General features: G+C 68.6%; 1 protein-coding gene across 3 annotated transcripts in view; it reads right to left on the reverse strand.

The window, feature by feature from the left end:
- The window catches only part of RXRA (retinoid X receptor alpha), a 95,685-nt gene extending 68,369 nt beyond the window's left edge, over window positions 1-27,316 (reverse strand). Inside the window, exon 1 of one of the 3 annotated variants that reach the window (XM_078436284.2) lies at window positions 27,186-27,316. In XM_078436284.2, the coding sequence (XP_078292410.1) occupies window positions 27,186-27,213 (28 nt within the window). In that variant the 5' untranslated portion in view covers window positions 27,214-27,316. Of the gene's footprint in view, window positions 1-11,080; window positions 11,221-17,375; window positions 17,545-27,185 lie in introns of those variants that run through there. The other 2 variants (XM_078436283.2, XM_078436286.2) reach the window with 2 other exon arrangements.
- Window positions 27,317-27,686: the final 370 nt, after the last annotated feature.

The following is a 27,686-nucleotide window of genomic DNA, read 5'->3' on the forward strand; positions in this document are numbered from 1 at the left end:
CCCCCCCCCCCCCCCCCCGCCCCAACCCCTCGGCACCTGCACCGGGAAACCGATGCCCCGCCCGTCAGCAGCCAGGATCGGCTCCAACCGGCCGAAGGAAAACAAGAGAGGCCCAGCAGGAGAATGGCTGGAGGCTGGGTGGTCCAGACAGTCAGCCTTCTGCAGTCTGCTGCCTGGCGAGGGGCCACTTCTGCCCGCCGCTGGGCAGGAGGGAGGCGGGGAGGGGCAGGGCAGCCCGGCCAAGCCCGGCGCGCCCGCCGGGGGGCCTGGAGCGGGGCCCCTGCACCCTCCCTGGTGCCTGAGATGCACCCAGGGGCCCTGATGCCGTCTTTCGGACGCCCCCGGCAAGCAGCCACCTGGCTGGATGCCCCCACCTCCGTGTCCTCCTGACCCGGCGCACCCGACAGGAACCCTGACGTGCTCTCCTGGAGCGGTGGCACTTCCCATTCAAGCACAAGCTCCCGAGGCCTGGAGGCCGCGTGTCAGCCGGCCAGCCCCTCTGGTCTTGCCAGGCACCCGTCAATCCACCTGGGCAGCCCCGGAAAGAGGCCTTCTCTCCCTCGGCCCCAGGGCCCAGAACACCGTCCCCCTGCTGCACCCGAGCCCTGACTACCCTTCCCACATCACACCTGGGACCCTCACCGTCCCCAAGCTGCCCGTGTGACCTCACGCCCCCCTGGAGGGCTGCCAGGGCTCCGGCTCTCCGGGCGCCAGGCCACGCAGGCACGACAGGTCTCCCGACTGGCGGGAAGCCAGACCTCAGCCACCCAGGCCCTCTCCAGCCCCACACGTGCACACGCACAGACGTGCTCACACACAGAGACTGGACTCTCCCACCCAACCCTACGTATATGCACAGACCAGAACGACCCCACCAACGCGTGCCAGCACGCGCCCAGGCCCCACCACAGCCTCTGCGTGGCCTCCACCGAAGACTCGCAGGCCCCCCCGCACGCCCGCTCTGACAGCCCTCCTGTGCACCGTCGCCTCTCGCTCGTCCGGACGGTCAAGGATTCATTCACGGCAGCAGATTGGTTCTTACGTCTTAATTAAAGAAGGCCGCGCAACGGCATTTTCAACAGCGACGTCACATTCTAAGAGACATGGCTCCGTCACCGAGAAAGATGCTCCAACGGGCCGGACACAGAGGCGGCGCCCCTCCTCCGCCCTCCGGGAGCAGCCCTGCTTCAATTTTTAATCCGTTGATGAAATATTCACAGGCCAGGGAGGGGATCGCATTTCCCGAGGTGTCGGTTCCCTGCCCTCTCCAGGGGCTCCCCCAGCCAGGAGGACACCAAGTTCGGGGGGATGAGGTCAGGGCGGCCTGGGGGAGCAGAGCCCAGGGGGCAGAGGCTAGATGCCCGCTGGCCCCACAGCCAGCATCCCGCCCGTCACCTGGGTCGTGGGTGCTGCCTTTCCCGTGTCCCGGCTCTGGGTGCCTCGCGAGCCGTGCCAGTGGTCGGGGGCCTCTAGTGGGTGAGTCCCCGCGGGGAGTCTCCAGCAAGACCTCCCTGGCCACAGTCCTGCCACGGCTGGACCTCCGACGCCAGCCCGACCCTCCGGAAGGACCAGCCCCATTCCTAGCACCGCAGTTTCCGAAGCAAAGCGTCACAGGGCCTGGCCCCTAATGCCAACACTCCCTCACGATCGGTCAGTTACGCCTCAAGGTTGAGTGCGCTGTCCCTGTTTTACGGGAGGGGACACTGAGGCAGGAGAAGAGAGGCCCTGCCCGCCGTCCCTGGGCGCCTGCCCAGCCTTGCCGAGGAGCAGAAGCATGGCCAAGCTGTCAAGTGCGGGCCCTGTCCCCTCACAGAGCCACCACACGGCCCACAGGGGACGGTGCTTCAACCGGCAGTGGGACCCTCAGCTCCCCAGAACGTGTCCCCACGTGCACTGGTAGCAGGGCAAGGACACCCGGCCTCCCTCCCTCCCACCTCCACCTCTCAGCAGAGAACAAAAACATCTCAGATGAGCAGCCCCTAGTGTGGCCAGGAGACTCCCGCCTGGAAGGAGAGGAGGGGGAGGGGGAGGAGAGGGAGGAGGAAGGGGAGGAGGGGGGAGGGGAGGGGGAGGAGAAGAGGGAGGGGAGGAGGGAGAGGATGGGAGGAGGGGGAAGTGGAAGGGGAAGAGCAGGAGGGGAGGGGAGGAGGGGGGAGAACAGAGACGAGGGGGAGGGGGGAGGACGGAGAGGAGGGGGAGGGAGAGGAGAGGGAGGAGGAAGGGAGGAGGGGGAGGGGGAGGGGAAGAGGGAGGGGAGGAGGGAGAGGATGGGAGGAGGGGGACGAGGACGGGGAAGAGCAGGAGGGGAGGGGAGGAGGGAGCGGGGGAGAAGGGGACGGAGGGGGAGGACAGAGACGAGGGGGAGGGGGGAGGACGGAGAGGAGGAGGAAGGGGGAGGACGGAGAGGAGGAGGAGGGAGAGGAGAGGGAGGAGGAAGGGGAGGAGGGGGGAGGGGGAGGGGAAGAGGGAGGGGAGGAGGGAGAGGATGGGAGGAGGGGGAGGAGGACGGGGAAGAGCGGGGGGGGAGGGGAGGAGGGAGCGGGGGAGAAGGGGGCGGAGGGGGAGGACAGAGACGAGGGGGAGGGGGGGGACGGAGAGGAGGGGGAGGGGGGAGGACGGAGAGGAGGGGGAGGGGGGAGGACGGAGAGGAGGGGGAGCAGCGGCAGCGGTGGCGGAAGGACAGGTGGAGCAGAGCCATGCTGCAGCCCAGGCCGCCCGGAGAGCAGGGCTCCCCACGCGGCAAGCGCCCCCCACTTCCGCACAGGCACCCGGAGCCGGGCCCGGGGGACACAGCCGCCGGCCCCGCGCAACCCTTCCCGGGCCGTCACCAGGTCCTCACCGGACAGAAACCACGGGCCTCCAAGGAGGAGCACGAGCCCCTCCAGCCGCCGACACACCGTCCACACGGTTCCGCACCGCCTGTCGAGACGCCCTCCCTTGCAGATGGGGAAACTGAGACTCCGAGGGGCAAAGGGCCCCCCGAGTCCCAGCTGGTCAGTGGGGGCCAGGGCCCGGGCCCGGGGTCTCTGATGCCCACCCCCTCCCTCACCGGCCTCACTCCCTCCCTGCCAGGCGCCGGGCGGCTTCCACGCCTCCTGCCACGCGAGCCTGACGCTGACCAGCTGCCCAGTCACCCCGGACGGGTCGTTCAATCAAAGCGCGCGGTGGGCGTGACGCCTCCTGGTACCTTCGGGCAGAGGAGCCCGGCCGGCCATCTGCTGGGCCCGCTTTTCCCCGCGCCCACGGACCCCGGGCCCGCGCGTGCTCCGGACAGAGGCGTGAGTCAGGGCTCCGGGGTGCAGGGCAGGGGCCCAGCAGTGCCAGGGACCTCCAGGCAGGCCAGGCCAGGAGGACAGGGGACTGCTGGGGTCGGGACTCTGCCACAGACGACCGCCGGCCCGCCTCTGGGCAGCCTTCCGCAGCGGGCGGCACTCGCGGGCTCGGATCCGTGCACACACAGCCGCGGCTCGGCGTGTCCCGTGGCCAAATACGCACCCAGACCCCAGGGCGCAGGCAGCCCCAGGTGGGGCTACGGACCCCCAACGTCGCGAGACCAGATGGCTGGCCGGAGGGATCCGCGCCCTCCCGATCTTGCCGGCCTGCCCCACGCACGCCCAGCCAGACGCTGGCGCCGGTCCCCGCATGCCCTCTGCTCATGAAGAGCTTCAGGGGCTGAGGGACCCCCGCCCCCAGCCCCACCGCCGTGGTCACCACCGCCTCTCAGATGCAGGCACTTCGCACCCAGAGGCACGACTCCCTCAGTCCCACGGAACCTCAGAGGCACAGCTCATGAGGGCACCGGCCCCCCCCCCCACCCCGGCCCCGGGGCACACCCCAGCCCCCCAGCCGAGGCCCACCGACACACAGCCCACCCGAGCAGCCCGCCTTCCTTCGCTCCCTCCCAGACACCGGCCCCCGCCTCCAGAGCCCCCCACAGGCCTGGTCCACGCCCCACTTCCCCGCCCACGGGTGCCCTCTCTCCGCTCCCACCAAACCTGGCCAAGCCCATCACCCGGGCCGAGGTGCTCCCTGCCCAGAGCTCCCCTGATCGGAACCACCAACAACGCACAGGTGACGAGGCACAAGGCCCGCGGACTGTCACCAGGCACGACCCACCTGGGGCACGACCGGGTCTCCGACGTGCCTGCGCCCCTGGCCCCCGGAGCCTCTCTCCGTGGTGAGACGGCACGGCCCACGCTCAGCCAGGCAGAGCCGGTGTCGGGGGAGAAGCCCGCCCTCGCCGGGGCCCGGCTGCGCCCCTCGGTGCCCCGCATCCCCGGGAGGTGCCCCAGCGAGCTTCCGCTGCCTGACAGCCAAGGGCCAGACACACCAGAGCCCCGGGACCCCCGGACCAGGCGCGGGTCTGACGCGCGGGAGCGACCTCTCTCAGGAGGGGAGGTGACTGTCTGAGGAAGAGTCCCCACAGCCGCCGACCTCCGCTAAACCGAGCTCCACGGTGCGTGTGGCTTCCCCGGCCACGACCCACCCCAAACTGCGGCCACCCTCCCCGCACCCATCCCCCCACGGACACCGCGCCACCACGCCAGCAAAGGCCGCTGCCACTCTCCGGAGTCAGCGGACAGAACGCCGCCCCTAGAACATTCTGCGCTCTGACCGCAGACCCCGGAGTCCCAAGCCCGGGCGGCGACGGCTGCTGCTCCAGCCTCCACGTGGCCCCGTGAGGCCCTGCCGTCCCCAAGGCCCACCCAGAACGCCGGACCCCGCCCCCGCCACACCCCACAAACAGCACCCCCACCCGGACCCAAACCTCTCAGGCAGCTCAAGCCCCCGGAACCCCGCCCTGGCCTGTCGATCGTGGCTCTAATGACAGCCCGGGTTCACGAGCCACCCCCCGCCACCTCCTCACAGCCTCTCACCCAGGCCAGGGTCCCCCAGACTCCCGCAGAGTCCCGCTCCCCGCTGAGCCCCATGAGGACTTTGCATGGCTCTCGGGACAGGCCCAGCAGCCCCACCTGTACCCCAGCCGGCTTCGTCTCCCGCCGGCCCCGGCCCCTGCCCCCGCCTCGTGGGGGGACCTGGCATCCGCCTGCACGCTGACCCTCGCAGGCCGGGCTCGCTCCCATGTCAGGGCCTTTGCACGTGCTGCCTCTCAGCCCGGAATGCTCTTCCTCCACGCCTCTGCCTGCCACCTCTTCCCCTGCTGCAACCCCACCGCGAACATCACCCCCACACACCCGGGGCTTGACCATAGTCACCACAGGCCCCGGGGCCGTCTTGGCCTAGCCCCTGAGCTCCTCTGGAGACGGGGGTGCAGGAGTCAGCGGAGAGCCTCCTTCTGGGGCCTTCCTCCTCAGCAGATGCCCCAACGCTCCCGCGGCGGCCCCTGGCGCTCCGGCTCCCCGACCGTCCGGGCGGAGGGCGTGGTACCTGCCCCTCGCTCTCTGGCCCCCAGGGCCGGCAGAAGCACCAGGCTCAGGGGCGTGGAGACAAAGGCAGGCTGACCACCAGGAGCCCACAATTAATCTTGGTCAACACCACGGTGAGGTGGGTCGTCCTCCGCCCCACGATTTACATTTTTATTAAATCACGACGGAAAATTAGAAATACGATGACTTCGCTCAATTTTTAACCCCTTCTCCACCAGGCTCTGCACCCAGCTGCCCGTGCCATCCGTCCAAGAGCGATTCCTAGGCTCCCACCTCACCTCTGCCTGCCTATCGCCTCCACGGTGACCTCCTGGGGCCCTCCCCGTGACCTCAGTGATGGCCAGGGGCCCTCCCCCACAGCCCAGGTCCAGCCCAGGACGTGCAGCCGGGAGGCGGCTCCTCTCAAACCCTCCCCCGAGGCCTCAATCCAGGCCAAACACCTCCCCTTCAGGCCTCAGTTTCCCCCTTCTACAAACTAAGAATCAGGACGTGGGTGGAGGGGTCCCGGCCAGGCCCCCCGCGTCTCTCATCTATCCAGACACTGCCCAGCTCGGCCTCCCGAACCCCCGAGGCCCCCGAGAGCGCTCACTACGCAGAGCCCAGCAATGCTGCGTGGGCCGTCTGCCAGAGGCAGCACCTTCCCTTCACCCCTCCCGAAGGGCACCCCACGGTCTCGGCAAGGTTACGAGCGGGAGGAGGCAGAGGGCAGGGGCAGTCGCAGACCCCAGAAGTGGGGGCTCAGCCGCGTTCTCGCTGCACCCACCGTGAAGACGTGTGGATGCCAGGATACAGGCCAGGATACGGTCCCTGGGGCGGCCACAGTCCCAGAGCACACCCGCCAGTCAGGGGGACAGACGGCAGCCCCATCAACAAACCCTCAGAGGCTGAGGTGGCTGAGGTTCACGGTGGGGGTGAGGCCACGGCAGTGAAGGGGTCTGTGGGGGGGCGACACCCAAGCGAGACCAGAAGGAAGGAAATGGGCCACAGGGCGATACGAGGAAGGGCATTCGGGGAAGGCGCAGCACGTGCAAAGGCCATGAGCAAGGAGAGGGCTGGGAACATTCTAGCAACAGAGAGCAGGTCAGTACAGCTGGTCCACCCCCCAGCAGGGACGAGTGCCAGGGCCAGAGCTGGGACTCCAACCTAAGGACCATGCCAGCGTGGGAGAGATCTAAAACGCACGGCACGATCAGGGCCAAGCGGTCGGGGACAAGTGTGCAATGCAAGCAGGGGGTCCCTAACAGCACATCACGCCCCCACGTGCCCCCCCAGAGCTGCTGCCTGCCCCCAACTTGGTCCCTACGGGGAAGGCGGGGAAAAGACACCACCAGAGGCAGAAGACACTGGGCCTCCGGGGTGGGGAAGAGCCTCCCAAGTGGGGGTTATCGAGGAGGGCTTCCTGTAGGAGGGGGCACCTGGGCACAGCACGCCAAGCGGGTGCGGTCGCCCTGCCGCTGTCCCGCCGTGCGGCGCCCGCTCGTGCTTATCTGTGCCGGGAGCTGACCCAGATTTAGTCATGAATGAAGCGAGTGAGTCGAGACTCTAATTACGTTTCACTCTCCCTCGTCACGCATCGCGCACTGACGGTGAGTGGGGGGGCGGGGGGAGGAAAACCATGCAGCGCAACTCATTTCAGCTTCAGTCGTTCCCTCCCTCCTTGCGCAGGCCAACCCCCCACCCCGGGGAAGAACCTGTTTTAGCTCATGTTTTGCGAATACCTTAAGGGATCAAGCAGGCAGCTGGCACCGTGGGGGTTGGGGGGGGGGGGCACTCAAGCGGCCATCAGGCACGGAATCAAGACCCGCAGGCGCGGCCAGGCCCAGAACGCGAGGTCAGAGTGACAATGGCACGTACCCACCAGACCCTGCTTGCGGGGGGCCACCCAGACCCCGAATGCAGCTCTTCAAACCCAGGCTCCACACCCGGCACGGCCACCCCCACGCTGGTCCCAGGGTGGTCACGAGGTGCGCCCACCGCTGGTGGCCACGGGGCCGCGAAACCCCGTCTCTGCATTGAGCCCAAACCCTCAACCTCCTCCCCAGCACCTCCACCCCCAGGAGCAGGTGCAGCCCCAGGCAGTGCGGACATGGGCCCCAAGACACCCCGACGGGGGCTGGTCTCCCCACCTGACAGTGTGGAAAGTGAGGCCCTTGCCCCAAACCGCCCCCTACCGAGTACTCACGGACGACCCCTGGGGCGCATCCACGTCCCTCCCCTCCGCAGACCCTCCGTCGGTGGTCCAGACAGAGGAGCCACCACACACACTGGACTGGGGCAGACGGAGCCTCAGGGGGCCGGAGGCACCCTCTCCAAGGAGCTCGAGCAAAGGTCCTGTGACCACCAGCCCAAATGCCCTGCTGGGCAGCCCCAGGCCCCAGGAGGCTGGCCCCGCTAGAGGGCTTCAACGCTCCCTTCCACACGTACGTCTGACCATGGGGTCCAGCACGGACGCCGAGGGGGCTCCGAGCCCCACCCTGCCACTACCACCGGGGTGATGGTTCGCCATCACTGCTGCTGAGGGCCGGAGGAGACCCAGCCCGGGAGGGCCCCTCCGAGGAGGCCGCGTACGTGCGCACCGGACAGAGCAGGAAGCTTGCAGGTGAGGAGGCGCGGGGCCCAGAGGCAGAAGCAAGCCTTGCTCCTGAAGACCGAGGGGTGTCCCAGGTGGCGGCAGGAGGGGCAGGGCGGGCAGAAGGAGAGCCAGGCCGGGAGGCAGTGAGAACTTCCTCCTGTGAGCACTGGGGAGCCACAGAGGGTGGTACGCAGGGGAAGGGCAGTCGGGGGTCGGGGGTCGGGGGGACACCCTGGCTCCAGCCCCAGCCCCCATCTTCTGCTGGGAACCCAGGGGCAGGAAGCAACCCCACTTCCCACCTTGGAGAGAGCAATCTGGGCCCTGTGGCGGATGCCCAGGGTTGGGGTTTTTGTGGAGAAACCTCCGGTTTCCCCTACCCTGCGGCTGCTGAGTCAGGAGCACAGGGGTGGGACCCGAATCACAGACCCTTCCAGCCGTGTGGGCAGGAAGCCAAGTCCGCTGGCCCCAGGCCCTGCCAAGCACCCACAGCACGCTAGCCAGATCCCAGCTGAGCGAGCCAGCTCCGGGCCCCCTGCCACCACAGCGGCCACCCCCCACCCCGAGGACCATAAGCCACACCGTCCTGGCTCCTCAGCGCCGGACGGGAACGCCTGGGGCTGGGGAAACTGAGGCGCGGGGTGAGCCAAGGCAGACTTGTCCGCGTGTGGCCCGATCCCCTCCCGGGGCGCGGAGCAGAGGTGCGGTGGCAGGGACCCTCACAGGGCAGGGACACGCAGCTCAGGTCCGGGGACCAGCTGCAAGGGGGGGAGGAGGCTCACTGGAATCGGGGTGCAGGGCTGGAAGAGCCGGGGCCGGGCAGGCACGCCCAGCAGAGGGAAGGGCCTGCTCAAAGGCTCAGAGGTGGGAGCGGCCAGAGAGAGGCTCGCTCTGCCAGCGGGGACCCCCGGGAGACCGCCAGGTCCCGGCCAAGGGGGACCTGGGCCGCCCTGGTGGGGCCGTGAGGACGGGCAAAGGGCGGGAGGGCACTGCTGGAAGGAGGGCAGGAGGGCAGGAGGGCAGGAGGGCGGGGGACGTCACATCTGCTGACCAAGCCCCCACCCCCGCCCGCCTTCGGGGAGAAATGCTCTTTCCCACAGTTACGAAAGATCCTCTTTGCTTTGCCGGAAGAAGGGGAACCCAACCCAGAATCACTCCCCTGCAGGGCTCGGTGCTCGCTCCCTGAAGCTGGGGGCCGGGACGCTGCACAGGGAGAGACCCGCGGGGACTACACGGGGGACGGACCCCCCAAGTCCATGCCAAGGTCACACCAGGCAACGGGTCTCGCTTCCCGCCCCCGGAGATCCCTGGTGCCCGGGATGGTTCTGGAGCCAGCTGCCCCTGAAACCGCCCCCTCCTAGGGGAGAACTCTGGCCCAGCCCGACACCGAGTGCCCCCCACCTTCCTGGTGCCACCGGGCACTGACGGGCAATCCCTCCCAGGCCCGGGCCCCAGAGCGAGAAACTCCTCTCCCCACCCCACAGACGAGGACACCGAGGTTCAGAGGGGCCCCCTGCCACCAATCCTCCCTGCTCCCAGGCAAGAACTGAAGGTCTGTCCCTACTCAGGCCCTCCCCAGTGGCCAGTGTCACTGCCCCACCTCACAGGTTTTAACAAAGTCCAGGCCCCGAGAGGGCGATACTGGCCCAGGCCACACAGCTAAGGTGTGACTGCAGCTGCCCCAGCTCCCCAGGGCCACCCGACCCACACAGGGCTTCCCAGGCCCCAGGAGCCCCCCACCCTGTAGACCCACCGCCCAGATGTCCCCTGCCCACATACGCCACCTCCCAAGGGCAGGGCGGGGATAAATCCCGTCATCTCTGGGCCCCTCCAGGGAGGGAGCACCCCTCACCCGCCGCAGCTGCGGGATTCGGTCTCCTGGCCACTAACCGAAGGGATCACCAACAGTCCCGGCACCCACACGTGCACCCGAGAGCCACCCACATCACCCACACGGTGGGATCTCGGCCGAGGACTCTCCCGAGCCAGCCAGGACAGGAAGGGCCAGGAGGGAGGCCGGGCAGGCCCGTCCACTGCCTCCTGGGGCCAGAAGCCCCCAGACCCACGCGGCAGGCCTGAGCGCCGCTGGGGCTCCCACGTCAGCCCGGGAGACCACACCTGTGCCCTGCAGAAAACGGGCCGCAGGCCCTACCTGGAGCTCACCCCGCCCCTCCAGGATGGCAGAGGGTCCCAGTGGACCTCGGCAGGGTGCAGTTCGGGACCCGTGGCCTCTCGGCACCCGTCGCTACCGCCAGTGATGGAGAAACAGAGACAAACAGGCACCCCCGGGGCGGGGCCAGACCCGGACAGCCCCACACCAAGCCTGTGTCCTTCATCAGTCACCCCGGCAGCCCCCCCGACCATGGAGCCCTAAGCCCCCGTCCAGACCCACCCGTCCGCTCTCCGGCCGGCCCCCGGCCACCTGGTCCGGCTCGCACCACGAGCATCGGCAGGGTGGGCCTGTCCGCGTGGGAAACGTCTGTATCCCGTGTCCCCATCCGGGCAAGCAGCGCCCCGACGTCAGGGCCACGCAGGCCTTCCATTCTGATGCTGCAGCCCTCCACCTCGTGCGTGGCCCCCAGCAGGTCCTGGGTAAACCTGCTGCCTTCCCTCAAGCCCCTCCCCCACCCACCACCACCACCAAAGGCCCGGCACGGGCAGCACGGGGCGGGGTCCCAAGCTGCCACCCGTGGGACCGTGGCAGCAGCATTCCGGCTTCCTAGGCCTCAGCTTCCTGGTCTGACGAAGGAGACAAGGAGAGGGCGGGGACGGCCACCCCACACCCCGAGCTGTGTGACCTTGAGAATCTGCCCAGCCTCTCTGAGCCCAGGCCTCACCTGCAGCAGCTCTGGCACCGGCCGCACCAGGCACCTGGTGGGCTACAGCCTGGCTGGTCCCGCACCCCAGCCCCACTCAGCCTGGGAGCCCGGAGGGTCGGGTGCCTTCTCTGGCCTGGTCTCACAGTTCGGGACCCCAATCCAGCAAATGCCGGCACACCACCCAGCTGTGCTCACACAGGCAGGTACGGTCCCCAAGGCCCCTCACCCCAGGCTGGGCCACGAGCCCCCGGGGAGTCGCCCCCTAACCTGAGGTCTCCACGTGGCCCCTAGCCAGCAGCACCCACCTCCGATGCTCCAACAACCCCCACCCTGGGGCGGGGGGCTTTACTGGCCCCACAGCATGGCCGGTCTCTCAGCAGGTTGGCCCAGGGCCCTTGGTGGACACGGTCTGAACAAGGCCAAGTCCAGCCCTGCCCTCGGCCCGCCCTGTCCAGTCCAAGGCAGGCACATGGCACATTTATTCACCCACGTGTCCACAGCCCACCCCACCCAGCACACACACCTATACCGGTCCTGCCTTCCCCTCTGTCACGGCCACCGCCGGCCTCAACCTCCAGCTGAGAACCAGGCAGGGGTGTGAGGTGACTGAGTCACGCACCAAGGCGCCCCCGCCCCCCCCCCCCCCCCCCCCCGGCAACCCCGCCGGTGGCTGGTTTCAGAGGATGCAAAGGGGCCACTATGGAACTGTCTGGAGAGGGAGTGAGCTCCCCATCGCCAAGTGAGTGCAAGCCAAGGCCAGAGTCCCTCCCTCCACCCGGAGCCACACACACTCATCTTCTCTGAGGCCCCAGGCCCGGGCCAGGAAGCCGGGTGGAGCCTGGAGGGCGGGGGCCTATCTGACCCAGAGCTGCTAAAAAGAGCCAACGGGGAAGTAAAAATAGGAAATAAAAATAAAATTGCTCCAGCCAGCCCCGGCTGTTTGTGTAGGAAACAAGGCATCTACGGCCCCACCGGGCGGGCTCAGCCACCGGGCCCCTCCCAGACGAGGAATGTCTCCCCCAGCCTCCAGCTGCCACCAAGACGTGCCTCAAAGAGGAATCCCGAGAACCCCGTTCAAACCCCAGCTCTGCCACCAACCAGCCGGGTGGCCCTGGGCAAGGAGCCGAGCCCCCCTTGTCACCAGTGGGGTACAAACCCACCTCCTGGGTACCGAGAAAGGCACCACATGCAAGGTTCCTGGTACCCCACACGCCTCTCCGCCAGGTTCTCCCCCAGGTGTGTTCCCCTCTGCCAGTTCCCCATCGGCTCGCTCACCCCACCGCCCCAGGGGGGCAGTCAGAAAATAAGAGCGCCGGCTAGAGTAAGACATTGAACCTGGCCCCCGGCTTGGCCAGCTCACCACGGACGGGGCAATCGGACCTAAATGTCCTCACAGAACAATCGGAGGAAACCTGCCTTCCTATCCTTTCCTACTGGGCCCATCCAGGATGGGCACTAGGCTCATTCATACTAAAGTGAGCATGACTGACCCTACCTGCAGGACTGGCTCGCCCTCCAGGGTGTATAGACCTAGCTGCCCGGAAGACGGTGAGCGGATCCTGGAGCTGAGACACCCAGCCAGAGGGCAAGGGGGGTCCACCTGGGCCGAGGCACAGCTCATGCGTGCGGCCCCCTCCCCCTCCTCAGCTCTGTGAGGACCCTCCCCTACTGGCTCCATTCAGTAAGGCACCCGCTGGGTCAGTGCTCACCGACTGGTCGAGGGTGCCAAGGCGGGAGCTCAAAGGGGCTCTGAGGGCGGCCCCCGGCCAGCGATGCTTGCCACAGCCTGGGCCCGCGGCAGTGGGCACGCGCCACGGGCGGGCCCCAGCAGCCCCCATTACTCCCAGGAGCCCTCGCGGGCCACCACTGGATCTGACGCTCACAGCCCCCTCCCGGGGGGGAACTAACGTAGGCTCCGGGGGGCGGGGGGGGCTGGCCAGGGAAGTCTAACGGGGAGGCGCCCAGCCTCACCCAGCGTCAGCCGGCCCCAAAGCGCCCTCCCTGCGACGGTCTGCCAGCTTCCCAGAACACACCTCTGCTTCCGACCCTCTCCATCCTCTGGCCTCCACGAGTAAACCCCAGGTCTTCACGCAGCTCAGCCGCCCGCCAGCCCCCACCCGGCTCACGCCTGCCCGGCCTCCCGGCAGACACCTGTCAGCCCTCGCCGAGGGAGCCAGCCCACAGGGCGGGGGCGAGCCCGTGTGCTGCCCGGCCAGCAGGAGGTAGGGGCAGAGGGCACACGGGACACACACACACGTGCACACTCAGGCACGCACACTCCTACGGGCTCACGCACTCACACGTTCTCGCACACGTGCGTGCAGCGCGCTGACTCCAGACAGGGGTGACCCTGCCGGGTCCCCCTGCCCCGTGTGGCTCTGCCTCCGAGTCCCTGAGGAGAGTCTGGGAAGGACGGGGGCCCCCAAGGGTGGGGGTGGGGAAGAAAGACGGAGCGGTGGGCAACGTGCCCTCCACCCGATCCCGGCCTTTCTGCCCAGCACCCTCCAGCCGACAGACCCTCGGCACCTGCCGGAAAATGTGGGGCAGGAGCCCCCATGGCTGGGAGCAGAGGACAAGAGGTAGACCCTGGGCCCCGTGACCGCCGGGTCCTGAGGCCAAGCCTGGGGTCAGAGACACCAGCAGCCCACCTACCCCAGGCACGTGGGCTGGGGACCCAGATCCCAGCTTGCGGTCCCAGGTGCTGGCTGGTGTGGGCCACCAAGCACCAAGCGTGAGTCCAGGCAGCCAGGGGGACAGCAGTGGTGACAGCAGTCACCTTGTTCTCTGAAACTGGGGGGGGGGGGGGGGGGGGGGGGGGAGAGGGGCGGACACCCAGAGACGGAAAGTCAGCAGGGCAGGGAGGCCCAGGCCCAGGCCAGACCATCTCCTCGCTCTGGGGTCCCTGAGACACCCCCAGGTCCCCACGAGGTCTGATCGCTACCCCAAGGCCATGATCTGCCCGGCCCCTGCCCCTCTCCCACCGGGCTGAACGGGACACAGGGCCCGACCTCCATGCAGGACCGTAGTGATGGCCAAGGGGGTGAGGGACACTGGCCGGCCCCTCCGATAAGAAGCTCTGCGGCTTATCGGCCACGTCCAGGGTCAGCGTGGGCTCCGGAGCCGCCCCTCCCCCACTCGGGCCCAGTGCAGGACACGCAGTAACTGCCCATGAGCAGATAGGTCTCAGGGACGGGCTGTGGGCAGGGAGGGCACTCGGGAGGGCACGCCTCTCCCAAGACTTGCAGCCAGCGAAGGCGTAAGGAGACGTGACCTCGCCCTGTGACCCTGGGGCCGGTGGGAGGGGCCAGGGATACGGCCGGGGCTGGGGGCCGGTCAACCTGGAGCGAGCGCTGCCCGCGGTCCCATGCTGGGAGGACTCAGCCCTAACTCCTGACGGCCGTGGCCTGTTCTCTAAATTCCACCAGACGCAGCCAGAGGTGGTCGGCAGGAATCACCCGCCTGGCGGTGGTGGGTTCCGGGCGGAGGGCCAGGCCCGCAGGCCCGCCCACCCCTCCAGCCCGAGGAGGGTCACCGGGAGAGGCTGTGCTCCCCACTGGGCCTGCAGCGCCCCGTGTCCTATAACCCTCAGGCACCCTGGAGCTCGCGTGACCCTACGTGCAGGTGTGGACCCTAAGCTGGGACCCAAACCAGGCCGCGAGGCCAAGGCGCGTGCTCCGCACTGCCCAGCTGCCTGGGCTCAGGTGGCCGCGGCCCGGGACAGTTCTCCCGCGTCTCAGGTGCCTGGGGCTGGCCCTCCCGGCACGCGCCAGAGAGGCGCCCGGTGAGGAGCGTGCCGGGTGCGGTGCAGGGGGACCCGGTGTCCGGCCCGGTGACCCAGGACGCGCCACACTCTGGCGGTGACCCCAGCTGTAGCGGGGGGGGGGGGGGGAACAACCTCTCTCGCGACAGCTGCCACATTCTTCCAACGGGCCATCAAAGAGCAGAGATCCTGGGCTGGGGGCAGAGGGGACGAGGCACGGGAGCCCCGCCGGCGCGGAGGGAAGTCCCAGCACGTCTCCGCACCCCTCCTCAGGGTGGGGCCGGGGGGGCTGCCTCTAGGAAGAGGCCACTGCAGCTCTGTGGCCACAGACCCACGAGTACCATGGGCACAACTCCCCAGCAGGTGCCGAGAAATGAAAGGGAAAGGGGAGGGGGGTCCGGGGGGGTCCCGCCTCCAAGGCCCGGCTCAAACAGCACCTCTCCCTGCAGGCGCAGCCCGGTGGGGGGGGGGGGGGGGGGGGGGGGGTCCCACCCCAGCTGGGTTCAGGACCGCCCCTCCGGGTACCCCCTCCCGCCGCCTGGGCTTGCCGACCCCTGGGGCACCGCCCACCACGGCCCGGGCCTCTCCCCCGCACTGCGGGCCCACACGGCCACTGCCTGACCTCTCCCGGGGGTCAGAACACCTCCCCGGCCAACAACCCGACCGCCCCCCAGACCTGCCCCCTCTACCGCTCTCCTTGTCTGGTAAAAGGCACATCATTCTTTCAGGCACTCGGGCCAAGAGCCCCGAGACCACGGCCGCCCGGCTAGGCTCCCCCGGCCTGCGCTCCGGCCCCGCTCCTCACACAGCCGCAGAGCCTCCTAGGAAGCACAGGCCAGTGCCGCCCTCCCTGGCCCAGGAGCCTCCCCTGGCTCCAACTCCCTGGAGGCAGAGGACGCAGAGCCTCCCCCATGCCCTCTGATCCCTGCTCCGCTCCGCTCTAGCCACACAGGCGGATTCAGGGAGCTGCGCTCTGGGGTGGCCCCTGACAAAACAAAGCTCGCGTGCACGTCTGAAGACACAGAAACCGACTTCTCGCAGGTAAACTCCCATTCATCCCTCACGACCCAACTCACAGGGCCCAACCCACCACACGCCAGGGCAGGCTGGTAACACTTCTTCTGTGCCCCGCCTGCCCTCGGTACCTCTTCCTACCGGACTCACACCATCTCCTTCCCCAGAAGGAGAGCAGGGATCACATCAGGCCAGTCAGCCTCAGCTCCCCTCTCACTCCAGGCGACCTGCCCCGACACACCAGCGGCCCCACTTTGCAGACAAGAAAACCGAGGCCCCGAAAGGCTTTAAACATCGGGCCCAAGGCGACCCGCTGTCGACTGGCAGCACTGGGTCCCTCCCTGTTCTCTGACCCCATCGGGGGATGGGCCTCACTCAACTCTGCCTCCCCAGCAGGGCCAGATGTCCACGGACACACAGCCAGTCAGACGAACAGACAAGAACAGCAGGCGGGCGGGAGATTTGCTCCGGACCTCTTGGCCGGGCCTTAATCCCCTCCCCCCCCCCCCCAACGACCCAGTTTCAACAAGACGTGCTGAGCAGCAGAGGAAGGAACCGGGTCCCGACAGGGCTGGTCATGGGGGGGCTGAGGGGCCTTCCCCACATGCATCTGTGCACCTGGGCCCACGGGAAACCCAAGATCTCCCCGGCAGCGGGCAGCCGCCGGCATCTACGGGGGTCCACCGGGGGGCTCGCCCCGTGGGCAGGAACGCACACGGCCGCAGGCTCCCTCAAGGGCGCCCAGGGGACCCTCCAGGGCAGGGGCCTGGCCCACTGTCCGGCCTCTCCCTGCCCCCCTCCCAGGCTACACACAACGGGACCCCCCTCCCTCGACAGCCGGCAGACCCTGGAAAAAGAGTGATTCGCGCCACAGCAGCAATTGTGAAAGCCAACTTCGTGAGGGGCAGGCTCCCCCCACCACCTCTCTGAAGGGCAGAGGGCAGGGGAGGCACCTGCGGGAAGCACTAATTCAATCAACAAACATTTCGCAAGGCTGGGCAGCGCCTGGCACCGTGGCTTCGGCCGCAAACGGGACCAGAAGCCACCCCACGGATGAGGAGGGGCGCTCCACGGGCCGGGGGCCCGCGGGGGGCAGAGCCGCTCCCAGGCAGCACGGCTGCCAAGGGTCCCGGCCGGGAGCAGCCGCCAGCCGCCGCACTTCCCACCTCCGGCCCCGACATCCTTCCTTCCATTTGACAAACGAGGAAACCCAGATAAAGAGGGAGGAAGTAACGTGCTCCCTGTCACAGAGTTCACGTGGCAGAGCCGGAACGGGACAGGCAGGCGGGCCACCCGTCCCCCGGGGCCCCCGGTCTCGAGGGGTCAGCCTCTCGGGGGTAAGGCTCCCTGGGGTCCCAGCCTTGGGGGCAGGCGGGCCCCGCAGGTCAGGAGGGCTGGTACCCTGACCCCGTATCCCCGAGACAGAAGAAGGAAGAGGGAGGTCCCGGCTGCCCTCCCCTGGCTGACCCCCCATTTGGGCCCAGGAAGGCCGAAGCCAGCACTGCCCTGCCCCAGGGGTCACGCACCCAAGGCCTGTGGTCCCCACCTCCCAGCCCTCCTCCCGACCTTGGTCCTAGGCAGAAAGTCCAGGAGCAGGGGTGGGGTGAGCCACCTCCCGTGGACTCTGGCCCCATCGGTTTTCTCCTCCAGGCAGTGCTCACGCAGGAGGCCCCTGGGAAATGACACCTAGCTGCCACGGGGGAAGGGGCAGGCGTGCAGCAGGGGGCACCGCGGGGATGGACCAGGGATACGGGGACGGCCAGGCGGGGTGGGGAAGGGACCCCCGGCACCTCCACCCGGAGGGGGACGCGGCAACGGCCACTCACCCCGGGAACCAGAGCTCTGCGCCGGCGTAACACGCGGTGGGCCAGCACGGGTCATGCTCCGGACAGGGGCATGTCAGGGCCTGGAGGTAGAGGGGACATGCGGCCAGCGGGCAACCGGCTCCGAGGGGCTGCCTACAGCCGGAATGGGGTCCAGCAGGTGAGAGCCAGGCCTACCGCCACCCTTGACTCCTCACGGGGTTAATTATTCCCAGACCAGCTGACCAACCCCTCCCCCCCAAACCAATGCTCCCATGGTTCCTCACCAGCACAGACAGACCTGAAACCCAGCCATCACGGGGCAAGCCGCAGGGGCCCGGCCACACAGTCGGATCCTTCCGAAGTTCTCCAGGGAGAACGCCCGGCCACACGGGCATCCCCTCCCCACACCCTTGGCTGGAGCCAGAAATCCCCAGGGAGAGTCCACCCCTTCTCTCTACCTGGACTCCCTTCCCAAGCCTACCCAGCAAACTCCTATTCGTGCCTCAAAACCCAACTGCAATAATACCTTTTCCGTGAAGCCTCCCCAGGCGGTTTACAGGTGAGGAAACTGAAGGCCAGACAGGCAAATCTGCCAACCCGGGGCCACACAGCCCCCACCTCAGAGCTGGCACTCACTCCTCACACAGGACGGCCTTCGCCAGCAAGCTACAAACACGAGAGGGCGAGGAAGAAGGAGTGGTGCTTCATGAGGCCGGAGAGGCTACGGAGCCACGCGCCACTGAGCAGAGGCCTGGCCTCCATGCTGGGGGCAATGGGGAGCCATGGAGTGTTCCAGGCAGGGGAGGTCAGAGCCCAGGAAGAGCCTGGCTTGGCCTCGGGTGGTGACAGCATGCCCCCGCCGCCCCCTACGATGCCCAGCCGTTCCTAAGGCTCACCATTTCCCCATTACGAGCAGCTCACCCCGAAGTGTTTGGCCCTAACTCTCCCAGCTCAGAACCAGAGCCCCACCCCTAGCCAGCTCAGAGCCCACGCTTCCCAGCACACGGGCAGCCCACCCCCAGCCCGGGGCCCGTCCCCCTCGGCCCAGGGAGGGCACAGAGCCAGTTCCGGAGAAGCTGGTCCACAGCTGTGACGCCCCAATCAGACGGCCACGAGCTTACGGGAACAAGGCCAAGGTGCCAGGAGGGAAGGGCAGAAGCCTCCGGCAGCCAGAGAAGCCCAGGGAAACCGAGGCCAAGAAGGAAGAAGGCGCCTGCCCAGGCATGCAGCAAGCCGGTTCGGGGAGCACGGCACCGCCCACCCCAGCCCTGCGCCGCACCTCTGCAGGAAGCGGCTCTTGGGCCCCGAGGAGGCAGGGGTGGGCGACCAGCCACCCACCCGAGCGGGCTGAGACAAGGGGGCTCCAGGGACGCCCCCCACCCAGCGCCCCTCCCGAGAGCGGCAGCCACAGCCTCCGCCGGGAGGACCCCAAAGTTGTTCTGGACAAAGCCAAGCCACAGGGGGTACCAGGTGGGCACCAACTGTCCCAGGGAAGGACGCCCGCCTCGCCTCAGACCCCGGAGCTAGCCTTCGGGGCCAACCTTCCCGAGCCTGAAACCTCCACCGCAGAATACAGATGAAACAGCCCCCACGCACGGGACCGTCCACGGACACGGCTGAGCGGGAACACGGCTCAGGACGTGGCCCCCACGGCGGCCACCGCCGTCACCTCGACGGTCACTGGCCAACGCTGCCCGTGCCCGGCCCCGCCTCTGAGGGGCCAACAACCAGCAAAGCGGGTCCCGCGGGCACGAGGCCTGGGTTCACTGGAGAGTGGGGGCCAGACCCACCCCCCCAGCCCCTCGCCAGGACACTGGGTGCGGCCCGCACAGCGTGGGAATCCAGCTGCCGCCGACAGTCAGTCGCGGGGTCTTCTCCGTCCTGGTCCTGAATCAGCCGGGCGCTGCCTGGACCCCCGTGCCGGGGGCCGCGTGACTGCACACGCCTGAAAGGGCCCTGCTCTCAGGAAGCCTCGGGGACCACGGAAGGCGGGGTGGGCGGCCAGCACGTCAGGAGCCCCCAGCAGGCGGCCTCTAGTCCCCCGAGCGCACCGAGCCGGCTCACCCTCCCGGGTCCCCACGAGGCAGCACGATGGCCCCGCGACGGGCACGGGGGAACGGCAGGGCCAAGGGCCGGGGGTCCGACGGCGGGGCCCGAGCGCCCAGCACGACTGCACTCTGTGCACAAACCGGCTCAGGCTGGGGCAACACGCGGGCCTCCAGAAGGCCACGGCTGAGGACGCGACTTTAGGGCAGATGCCACAGACAGCGCGGGGGGGGCGGGGGGTGTCCAGGCGGGGGGCACGGCACCAGCCAGGCCTGACGCGCGCCTGCTCCCCAGAGCTTCGGACGAGGCGGCCGTCCATCGGGAGCCCGCGAGCGCAGCGACTCGGGCCACCTGGGCTGTCACCGCCTGACCTCTGCCCGGGGCCGGTGCGGACACTTAAGCTAAATTGGTCAATTATGGGATACTTAGATCCCTCCCCGGGGCTTCCCAGCCTCCCTCGGTTCTGGGCCGCAGCACCAGGAAGCCTGTTGAATCAGTAACCTCATTACAGCCGGGCGGCCGCACCCGGGCCCGGCTTTGAACTCCACGGGTTTATCCGCTGCGCTGCAGGATTTACACGCCGCCTGGCCCAGGCCCAACGCGCGCTCCCCTTCTCTTGTCTCCCCTCTCCTGAGGCCCATCGCCACCAGCACTGCGTCCCAAGCACCTCAGGGAAACCGAGGCACGGCTGGAAACCACCGCTGCTCAGATGGGCCCACGGAGGTGCAGAGAGGCTAGGGCCAGGCCCTCAGTCACCCCAGGAGCAGGGTCTCAGACCAAGGGTTCCCCTTTTCACCCCCAGCCCCAGCTAGCAGAGGTAGAGTCCTCAGGAACTCAGAGCCAAGGGCCAATTGTGAACATCTCAGGAGGGGACCTGGACGTAATGCCTCACACTGAGGCCCCAGGGGCTCCAGCCCCACAAAAGCCTCCCAGTGTCCCATTCCTCGGCCCCAAGGCCAGTCCCAACACGGCCCTCGGGTACCTGCTCTGACCCCAGGAGGCCCGGCCACCCTGCCCGCCATGGTCACCCCATCCCCTCAACTTGATCGGGTATGCTGGGCCTGACTCCTCTTCCGGGACTGGGCTTGAGCCCTCTTGACCACCCTAGTGTCTCATTCTCTTTCCCAGAGCCCCACTAGCACCCCAGGCCCTGGGACATCTCAGTTAACGTAGGGCAGGGAGCACGGGCTGGAGGGCATTGCCCCTGAAGGACAGGCCAAGGGCCCCAGGGCCCGGAAGGAGGGGAGCAGGGGTGGGGAGGGAGACAACCACTCTCCCAACCCCGTGACCAGGGGAAGGCAGAGAGACCCGCAGCCAGCCCAGAGGCCCGGCCTGACCCTCAGGAGGCTGCTACTCGGGGCGGCCCGGCCAGGGCAAGGTCAGCAGCCCACACCCGCCACGTCAGGTTCCAGGCCCACCTGGGACCCCTCCTCCTTCCAGCCCCGGCCTGCCTCCGGCCCACCCTCTGCACAGAGCTGGACGCCTAATTCCGGCCGCAAACATCACCATGCCCACGGTGCCCCGTGGCCCCGGGCCCCCACACATCTACCTGCATCCCAGGCCCTCGCCGGGACACGTGACATGCCGTCTCCTTTCACAAGCCACCATGTCTCCCAGCTGCAGCCACGCAGGCCTGGAGGACTGGCCTCGGGCCTTTGCCTGGGCTGTCCCTGCCACCTGGAGTCCCCTCCCCTTGCCACCTGTTGCAAGGCCGCCTCTCCTCCAGACTCACGACAGGGACCAGCTCCAACAGGAAACTCTGCCTGCCCTCTGCTCCTCAGGCCCACCCCGGTGGGACGGCAGGACAGGCCAGCACCCAGCAGGTACAGCCCAGGTGCCGTGCAGACCGAGTCCAGCCAGCAGGCCCGGGTCCCCCTAAGGAAAAGCTCGTGGAGACTTTGTTAGGATAGGCCGGCAAGGCCCGGCGTGTGCACGTGTGCCTGCATTTGAGTGAGCGCGCGTGTGTGTGCATGTGCACGCGTGCGTATAAACGCGTGTTGGCGGGTGTGTGCAAGTGTGCATCTGTGGGCACGCACCTGTGCGTGCATACGCGTGTGTTTGTGTGTGCGCAGGCATGCGTGCACACGGGGGTGCATACGCGTGTGTGCACGTGCCCGTGTTTATGTGTGTGCGCTCGTGTGTGCGTGTATGCACATGCGTCTCCGTGCACGCGTACTTCACGCGTGTGAGTGTGTGCGCGGGCAATGGTGATCACAGAGACAACCAAGGCCCCGCCCTGCCCCGGAGGCCCGGTGTGGCCATTCTAGCCCAGCGACCACCACGCAGTTCCCTCAGGAATTTGTTCCTGGACGGCTCGGTCCTGGCGGGGTGAGGAGGCGGGCACCGGGCCACAGGGGTCCTCAGGCTGTGCCTCTGGCTGCCGACCCCACCCACGGCTTTCTGGCCCATCAACAGCCCCTATCCTGCCCCACCTCCAGCCAAGGACAACCCTGGATGAGGATCGGGGGGGGGGGGGGGGGGTCTCTGCTGCCCAGAGAGCCTTCAGTGGGTACAAGGGGACAGAAGGGACACAGTGAAGTTTCAGTCCTCCCCCAAGTCCCACGGAACAGAGCACTCATTCACCTGTGGGCCCAAGATCCGTAACAGAGCTCCTAGGCAGCCCAGTCGGGGCACAGATCCGGGCCCCAGGACGCAGCCTGAGGGCCCCAGCGTCTTCTGAAAATGCTACCTGACGCTCAAGAGGCCTGAGGGAACAGCACTCCCGATCCTGGGGAACGGTCCTGACCCAGAGGCCCAGCAAAGGCCACATCAGCCCTCATGGGAGAGCTCAATTTCCCCATGTGCTCAGTGGGCCTGCCTCCTTGCAGCCTCCATGAGGTCCTGAAAATCAAGTCCCAAGGACACAGCAGGTGCCCCAAGACCGGAGCCATCAGCACCCTCGAAAGGGGCAGCCCAGGGCCCAGAACTCGGGAGAGGTTCAGACAAACGGGGTGGGCAGGGACCACGGAGGCCCGTCTGGCTTCTGGAGATGAGGAAATCAGGCCCCCAGCGGCCCCCTCGCTCACCCGGGGGCACAGAGACCCAGAGATGCAGGGACGCGGGGACACAGATCTCAGGGACACGGAACACCTCCTGGTGGAGCACCGGGCAGGGCCCGGCTGCGAGGGCCAGAGCCATCGGACAGGGAGAATGTGAGCGTGAGCGTGCACACATCCGGGCCCTGCACGCTCGTGTGCGCCGCCCCCCCCCACCCCCCCAGGCCAGGCCGATCTCATCTAGCTGCTTTCTGCCCCATTTCGCGCTCGCTCAACTGCCGAGCGCCATAACTGCTCTGTAACTCCAGGGTGCGATCTCCCCGTGCGTGCGGCCCCGGGCACAACCGTGAGCCTCAGAACGCCTCGCGCCAGGATGGGAGGACGGGGAGGGGTGCCCGCGTGTCCGCTGCCCCACCCGCCTGCCGGGGGCCTCCAGGAGAGGGCCGGGGGTGAAGGCGCCCGGCAGAGGGGCCACAGCGCTCACTCAACTCACCGAGGCCGGGGCGGCCCTCCCTTCCGCGTCTGCTGCCTGCACGTGAGAGCACCGGCCGTGGTCTCCGCTCCGGGGTCCCGTGGGATCCAGCTCTCCGGGCCCGGGCCCGCCCCGACCCAGGCAGAAGTCCCGGGGAGCCCTTGGCCACAGACCTCACCGTCGAAGCGGGGCCGTCAGGACGAAACGGGCTGCCTTCCCCAGCACCCGCGTCCATTTTACAGATGCACGCCGAGGCTTGAAAGACAGACAGGCAGGCCCCACGCACACACACGGCAAAGAGAGGACCGGACCCCTGGCGCGTGACCACCGGCCCAGCAACAGGACACAGACCCCCACGAACGTGCTGCTCCTGGTCCCTCCCACCCCCAGGGACGGTCGGGTCGTTCCAGAGAGAGCAGGCGTGGGGAGCAAGTGACAGAGTGGCGTGATAGGAGGGGGGGGAGGAGACGGAGGGGAGGGGGCTGGAACTGCATCGCACCGAACATAAATGTCGCGGGCAGGGCTGCACAGAGGAGGGAATGTACAGGCGGGACCAGCTCTCCCCACCCCCGCTTCCATAGCATCCCTCAAATCAACACGCTTAATGGTGTCCGGACAAAGGTCTGGAAGGGGGTCCCCAAAGGGGCACCAGCCCACCAGCCACCCAGGCTCTGAGTCCACACACACAGGGTTGGAGGGCCCGGACCCCTTCCCCATCCGTAGCACCACCAGTGGCCAGTTCCCATGGGAATGGACACCTCAAAGCCCCAGCCACCAAAGCCCACAACGGAAGACACACTTGGAGCCAGCAGAGAAGGGAAGGAGCAGGTCTAGGCTTACAAAGCCTCAGCCCGATGACGGCGCCCAGACTGGGCCGGCTCAGCGGCCCCTGCCCTGTGTCTAGCGGAGAGCAGCTGAGCTGGGCCCAGGAGCCCCTTCCAGAGGACGGGCCTCCCTCGCCACTCGAGACCACGGCCCTAAAACACACCGTGGTGGCAAGAGCCACGAGGCCCAAGATGCTAGAACTCTGTGGGAGGCTCCACGGGGTCTGGGCCTTTAGGGGATTTTAGGACCCCCCCCCCCCCCGCCCCACGCCACCTCTGTGCTGCCCAAGTCTGGCCCACCTGGAATCACCGCGGGGCCACTGTCCTGACGCCCAAGCCCCTGGCATGGGCACCCGGCCCCGCCCCATCACCCACTCTGTGCCCGCACAGTCCCCTCCCAGGAGAGGAAACAGAGGGAGTGAGGTGGGGGCCAGGGAGAGCAGGTAGAGGGCTTCCTGGAGGAGGTTCAGTTCCCCCACAGGCCCCGAAGGACGCGCACAGCTGGAAACACGACCCAAACTCCCCAGCAGCCGCCCCTGTGCGAGCAAGTCCACTGGCTCAACCCTGCCTAACCCCAGCTCCCGGCCGACGGCGCTCCCAGCACGGCCCTTCCCGGGGCCAGCCCATTCCACCCACGTCTGGGCAGAGGGGGTCAGGGGTGCACGCCGGGCCCAGGCCCGACAGCTAGATGCAGGCAAGTACGCAGGCCGCAAGGCCTCGGCCACGGTCAGGCCGCACCGAGGGCTGTTTTTCTCGCCCTGACACTTCTCCTGTCAACAAACAGAGCCCCCTCCGGAGTTTACCAAAACAAACGCCCCAACAGTCGGCAGTGCCCAGGCCTAGACAGAACTGCCTCAGCAGGCCGGACTCCAAGCCCGGACTCCAAGCCCAGCCTCCCAAGAGTCATGTGACCCTGTTATTTCGGGAGGCCCCGGAATGTGCTCTATTTTGGGTCCCTCGGGGCCCTGACGTTACCAGAAGCCCCTCACCAGGGCTCCCAGCTCACTCGGGTCCCTGAGAGTCCCCCAGAGGATGGCCGGGGGGGGGGCCTATCACTCTGCTACTGGCTGCCCCATCCCCCCGGGCAAGTGAGCCACTACCAGCCCAGCGGGGTCTGGCCAGGCCTGAGACCTCTGGCTGCCTGTGCAGGCCCGGCCTTCTAGCCCCACCGCCCAGGTGGGTGCCAATGCAGGCCTCCTCCGTGGGTTGTGGGGGGCACCGAGGGGCAGGGGCAGGAAGCAGGGGTTGCCCTGGGCCACTTACCAGCACCAGTATCTGTACCTTGGGCTCGTCCCTGCCCTCACCAGGGAGCTCAGCGGGCAGTAGCTGGGGGACACCCAGGGAGGTGACGGCCAAGTGCCCAGACCCGCCAAGCCTGGAGAGGCCCTCTCTGCCCAGGGCCCGACACGAGAACGAGGCAGGTGGGTCAGCCTTCCCAGCAGCGCAGGGCTGACCTAGGGTGCCAGCCGGGCCCCGGACGAGTGCGCGGGGCCTTCCGAAACTCACCCCAGGAGGGATCAGGCCGTGTTTACAAAAGAGCCTGGGCAAGTAGCTGCTTCAACAGGCCTTCAACCCCACTACACTTCAGAGCAGGCCACAGCTCAGAAAACAAATAAAATGTCATCAGAGCCCAGGACTCTCCACTCAAGCCTGGGGCTGGGACTCCTGGGCAGGCCACCAGCCTGGTGGAGGCGAAGCCCGAGTCTCTGAGGGACCCGTCCAGGTTCCCGGGGCCAGGGCTCAGAGGCAGGACCTCGCCTCTTCGGGGGGACTCCAGCACGGCAATCCTGCAACCTGGGCCCTGCACATGTCAAGTCCCAGGACCCTCCCAGGACGTCAGAGACCCAGACCTTTCCTGCTCCCAGTACCCAGCCAGGGCCCTGCCACGTTGGGGGCGGGGAGCCAAGACAGAGCAGAGCATTCTTGTTCCAGAAAGGACCCTCCAGGACAGCCTAGCTCTGTGTGCGTGCGAGCGCGCAAAGCTTTCACGGGGGAAACGGAGCCGCTGTCGGCCCACACGGGGCCCCGCCACCCCACACTTAGCTTTCTTTTCTCTTCCCCACACACCGGCACCCACCTAGGGGTGCGGATCCAAAATTTACCACTTTGTATCCTGTGGCCTCAGTTTCTCAAAGCCAGTCTGCAAAATGGGCAGGAGTGCCCACCCCTGGGGGCTCTGGGAGGAGCTTGGCGCCTGCAGAAGTCATCACCTTAGAGGCAGAGAGGGGGTGTTCCCAGATCTGACCACCCGTATCCCAGTGTCCCTGCAGCGCGCCCTGTTTGTGAGGTGGGGGCGGGGGGCGGCTGGGGTGCTCAAATCCTCACCCTGACACCCGGGGTTGGGGGGCACCTGCTGGCTCCCCGCCACCTCCCAGTCTCAGCAAACGTTCCCACAGCTGTGCCCGGTTCTGGCTGCCAACCTGGTGGCCAAACTGCGCCCCAGGCTGCAGGGGGGCGGGCAGGCAGGAGGGACGACTGACCGAGGGGTTTCATTCATAATCAGCTGTTTGAATTTCCATTCAGCACAGATCCTTCACCCAGCCTCACAGCCTGGCTGCCGGCCCCACCACCAAATTAATATCCTTCCCGGCGCTCGTTCATAAAGTCTCCCCACCCCCTCCCCCCTTCCCTGCCTCTCACTGGCTCCCAAACCCCAGGGAGGGCAGCGGCCGCCGCGGGGGGGGGAGAGGGGGGGAGACGCCTGGCCAAGCCCCTTCCTCCTGCTACGTGGGTCAGGGCCTGGAGTCGGGGTGGGGGGACAGTCTGGGGTAGGGAAGCCGCTGGGCGGGATGGCAGCAGGAGGACAGGAAAACTGAGCCTCCGCGCCTCAGGGGGGTCCTCCCCCCAAGTGCAGGGCCAGCCCCCCCCCCCGGAGAGCGCCCCGCACGGCAGCCGGGTGCGCCGGAGTGAGGGGCCCCATTTCTGGAATGGGGCCTTCCCGGGTCTGAGGCTCCCGGTGCTAAGGCCCCCTCGTTGACCCTGCCCACCCGCGCCCTGCTCCGGGGGAGGAGGGGTCCCGCGCGTTCCAGGGCCGGCGGCCTGCTGGCCTCGGCAGCCCGGGCGGCGGCGCACAGGCCGTCCCGGTGCCAGGGCGGCCGCAGGCTGGGAGCGCACAAGTTGCTCCGCCCGCCCCGGCCCGGCCCCTGCGCAGCTCGGCTGGAGCTGCGCGCCCGGGGCCGCGGGCGGACCGGCGTAGCCCGGGGAGTGGGGGGCATGGGAGGGGGGGGGGAACCGGGGTGGGACCCCCTTCCCCAGCCGCCCGCCGCCCCCCTCTTCGCCCCGCCGCCGGCCCGCTGCCCGCTCCCGCCCCGAGACCGAGTGGCGGCCCGGCGCCCGCGCCCCCCGCCCCGGCCGGCCCGGGAAAAGTTGCCCGGCCGCCCGCCCCGGGCCGGCGCCCCAACAACTCGGCCAGGGCCGCGCGGAGGGGGGCGCGGGGCCGAGCGGCCGGGAACGCGCCCCGCCGCCCCGCCGGCCCGGCCCCGCGAGCACTCACCGAGCGGCAGGAAATGTTTGGTGTCCATGTCGGCGGCGACCGCGGCCGGCGGCGGGACGGCGGGCGAGCGCGGCGGCCCCCGGCGCGGCCGGCCGGGCCCGGGCGGCGGGAGCCGGCGGCGGCGGGGCGGCGGCGGCGCGCGGAGGCCGCGGCGCGGCGAGTTGTTGCAAAAGTCGCCCAACAATGTAAACTACTTGAGCTGCGCGCCGCCGCCGCGCGCCCGCGCCCGCGCCCCCGCCGCGCGCGCGCCCGCGCCCGCTCCGCTCCGACCGCGGCGGCGCCGGCGGGGGGGCGGCGGGGGGCCCGCGACGGGCGCGGACTCGGCGCAGCGCCGCCGCCGCCGCCGCCGCCGCCCCGCCCGGCCCGGCCGCCCCCGCCCGGCGCGCGCCCCCCCGCGGACCCCGCGCCCCCCGCCCCCGCGCGCGCCGGGCCGCGAGCGCGGAGCGGGCGCCGCGCAAACTTGCGAGTTGGCCGCGGCCGGGCCGCCCGGGAGCCGCGCGG

Source organism: Panthera onca, chromosome D4, assembly GCF_046562875.1.
Source record: "Panthera onca isolate mPanOnc1 chromosome D4, mPanOnc1 haplotype 2, whole genome shotgun sequence".
Lineage (NCBI taxonomy): Eukaryota > Metazoa > Chordata > Mammalia > Carnivora > Felidae > Panthera > Panthera onca.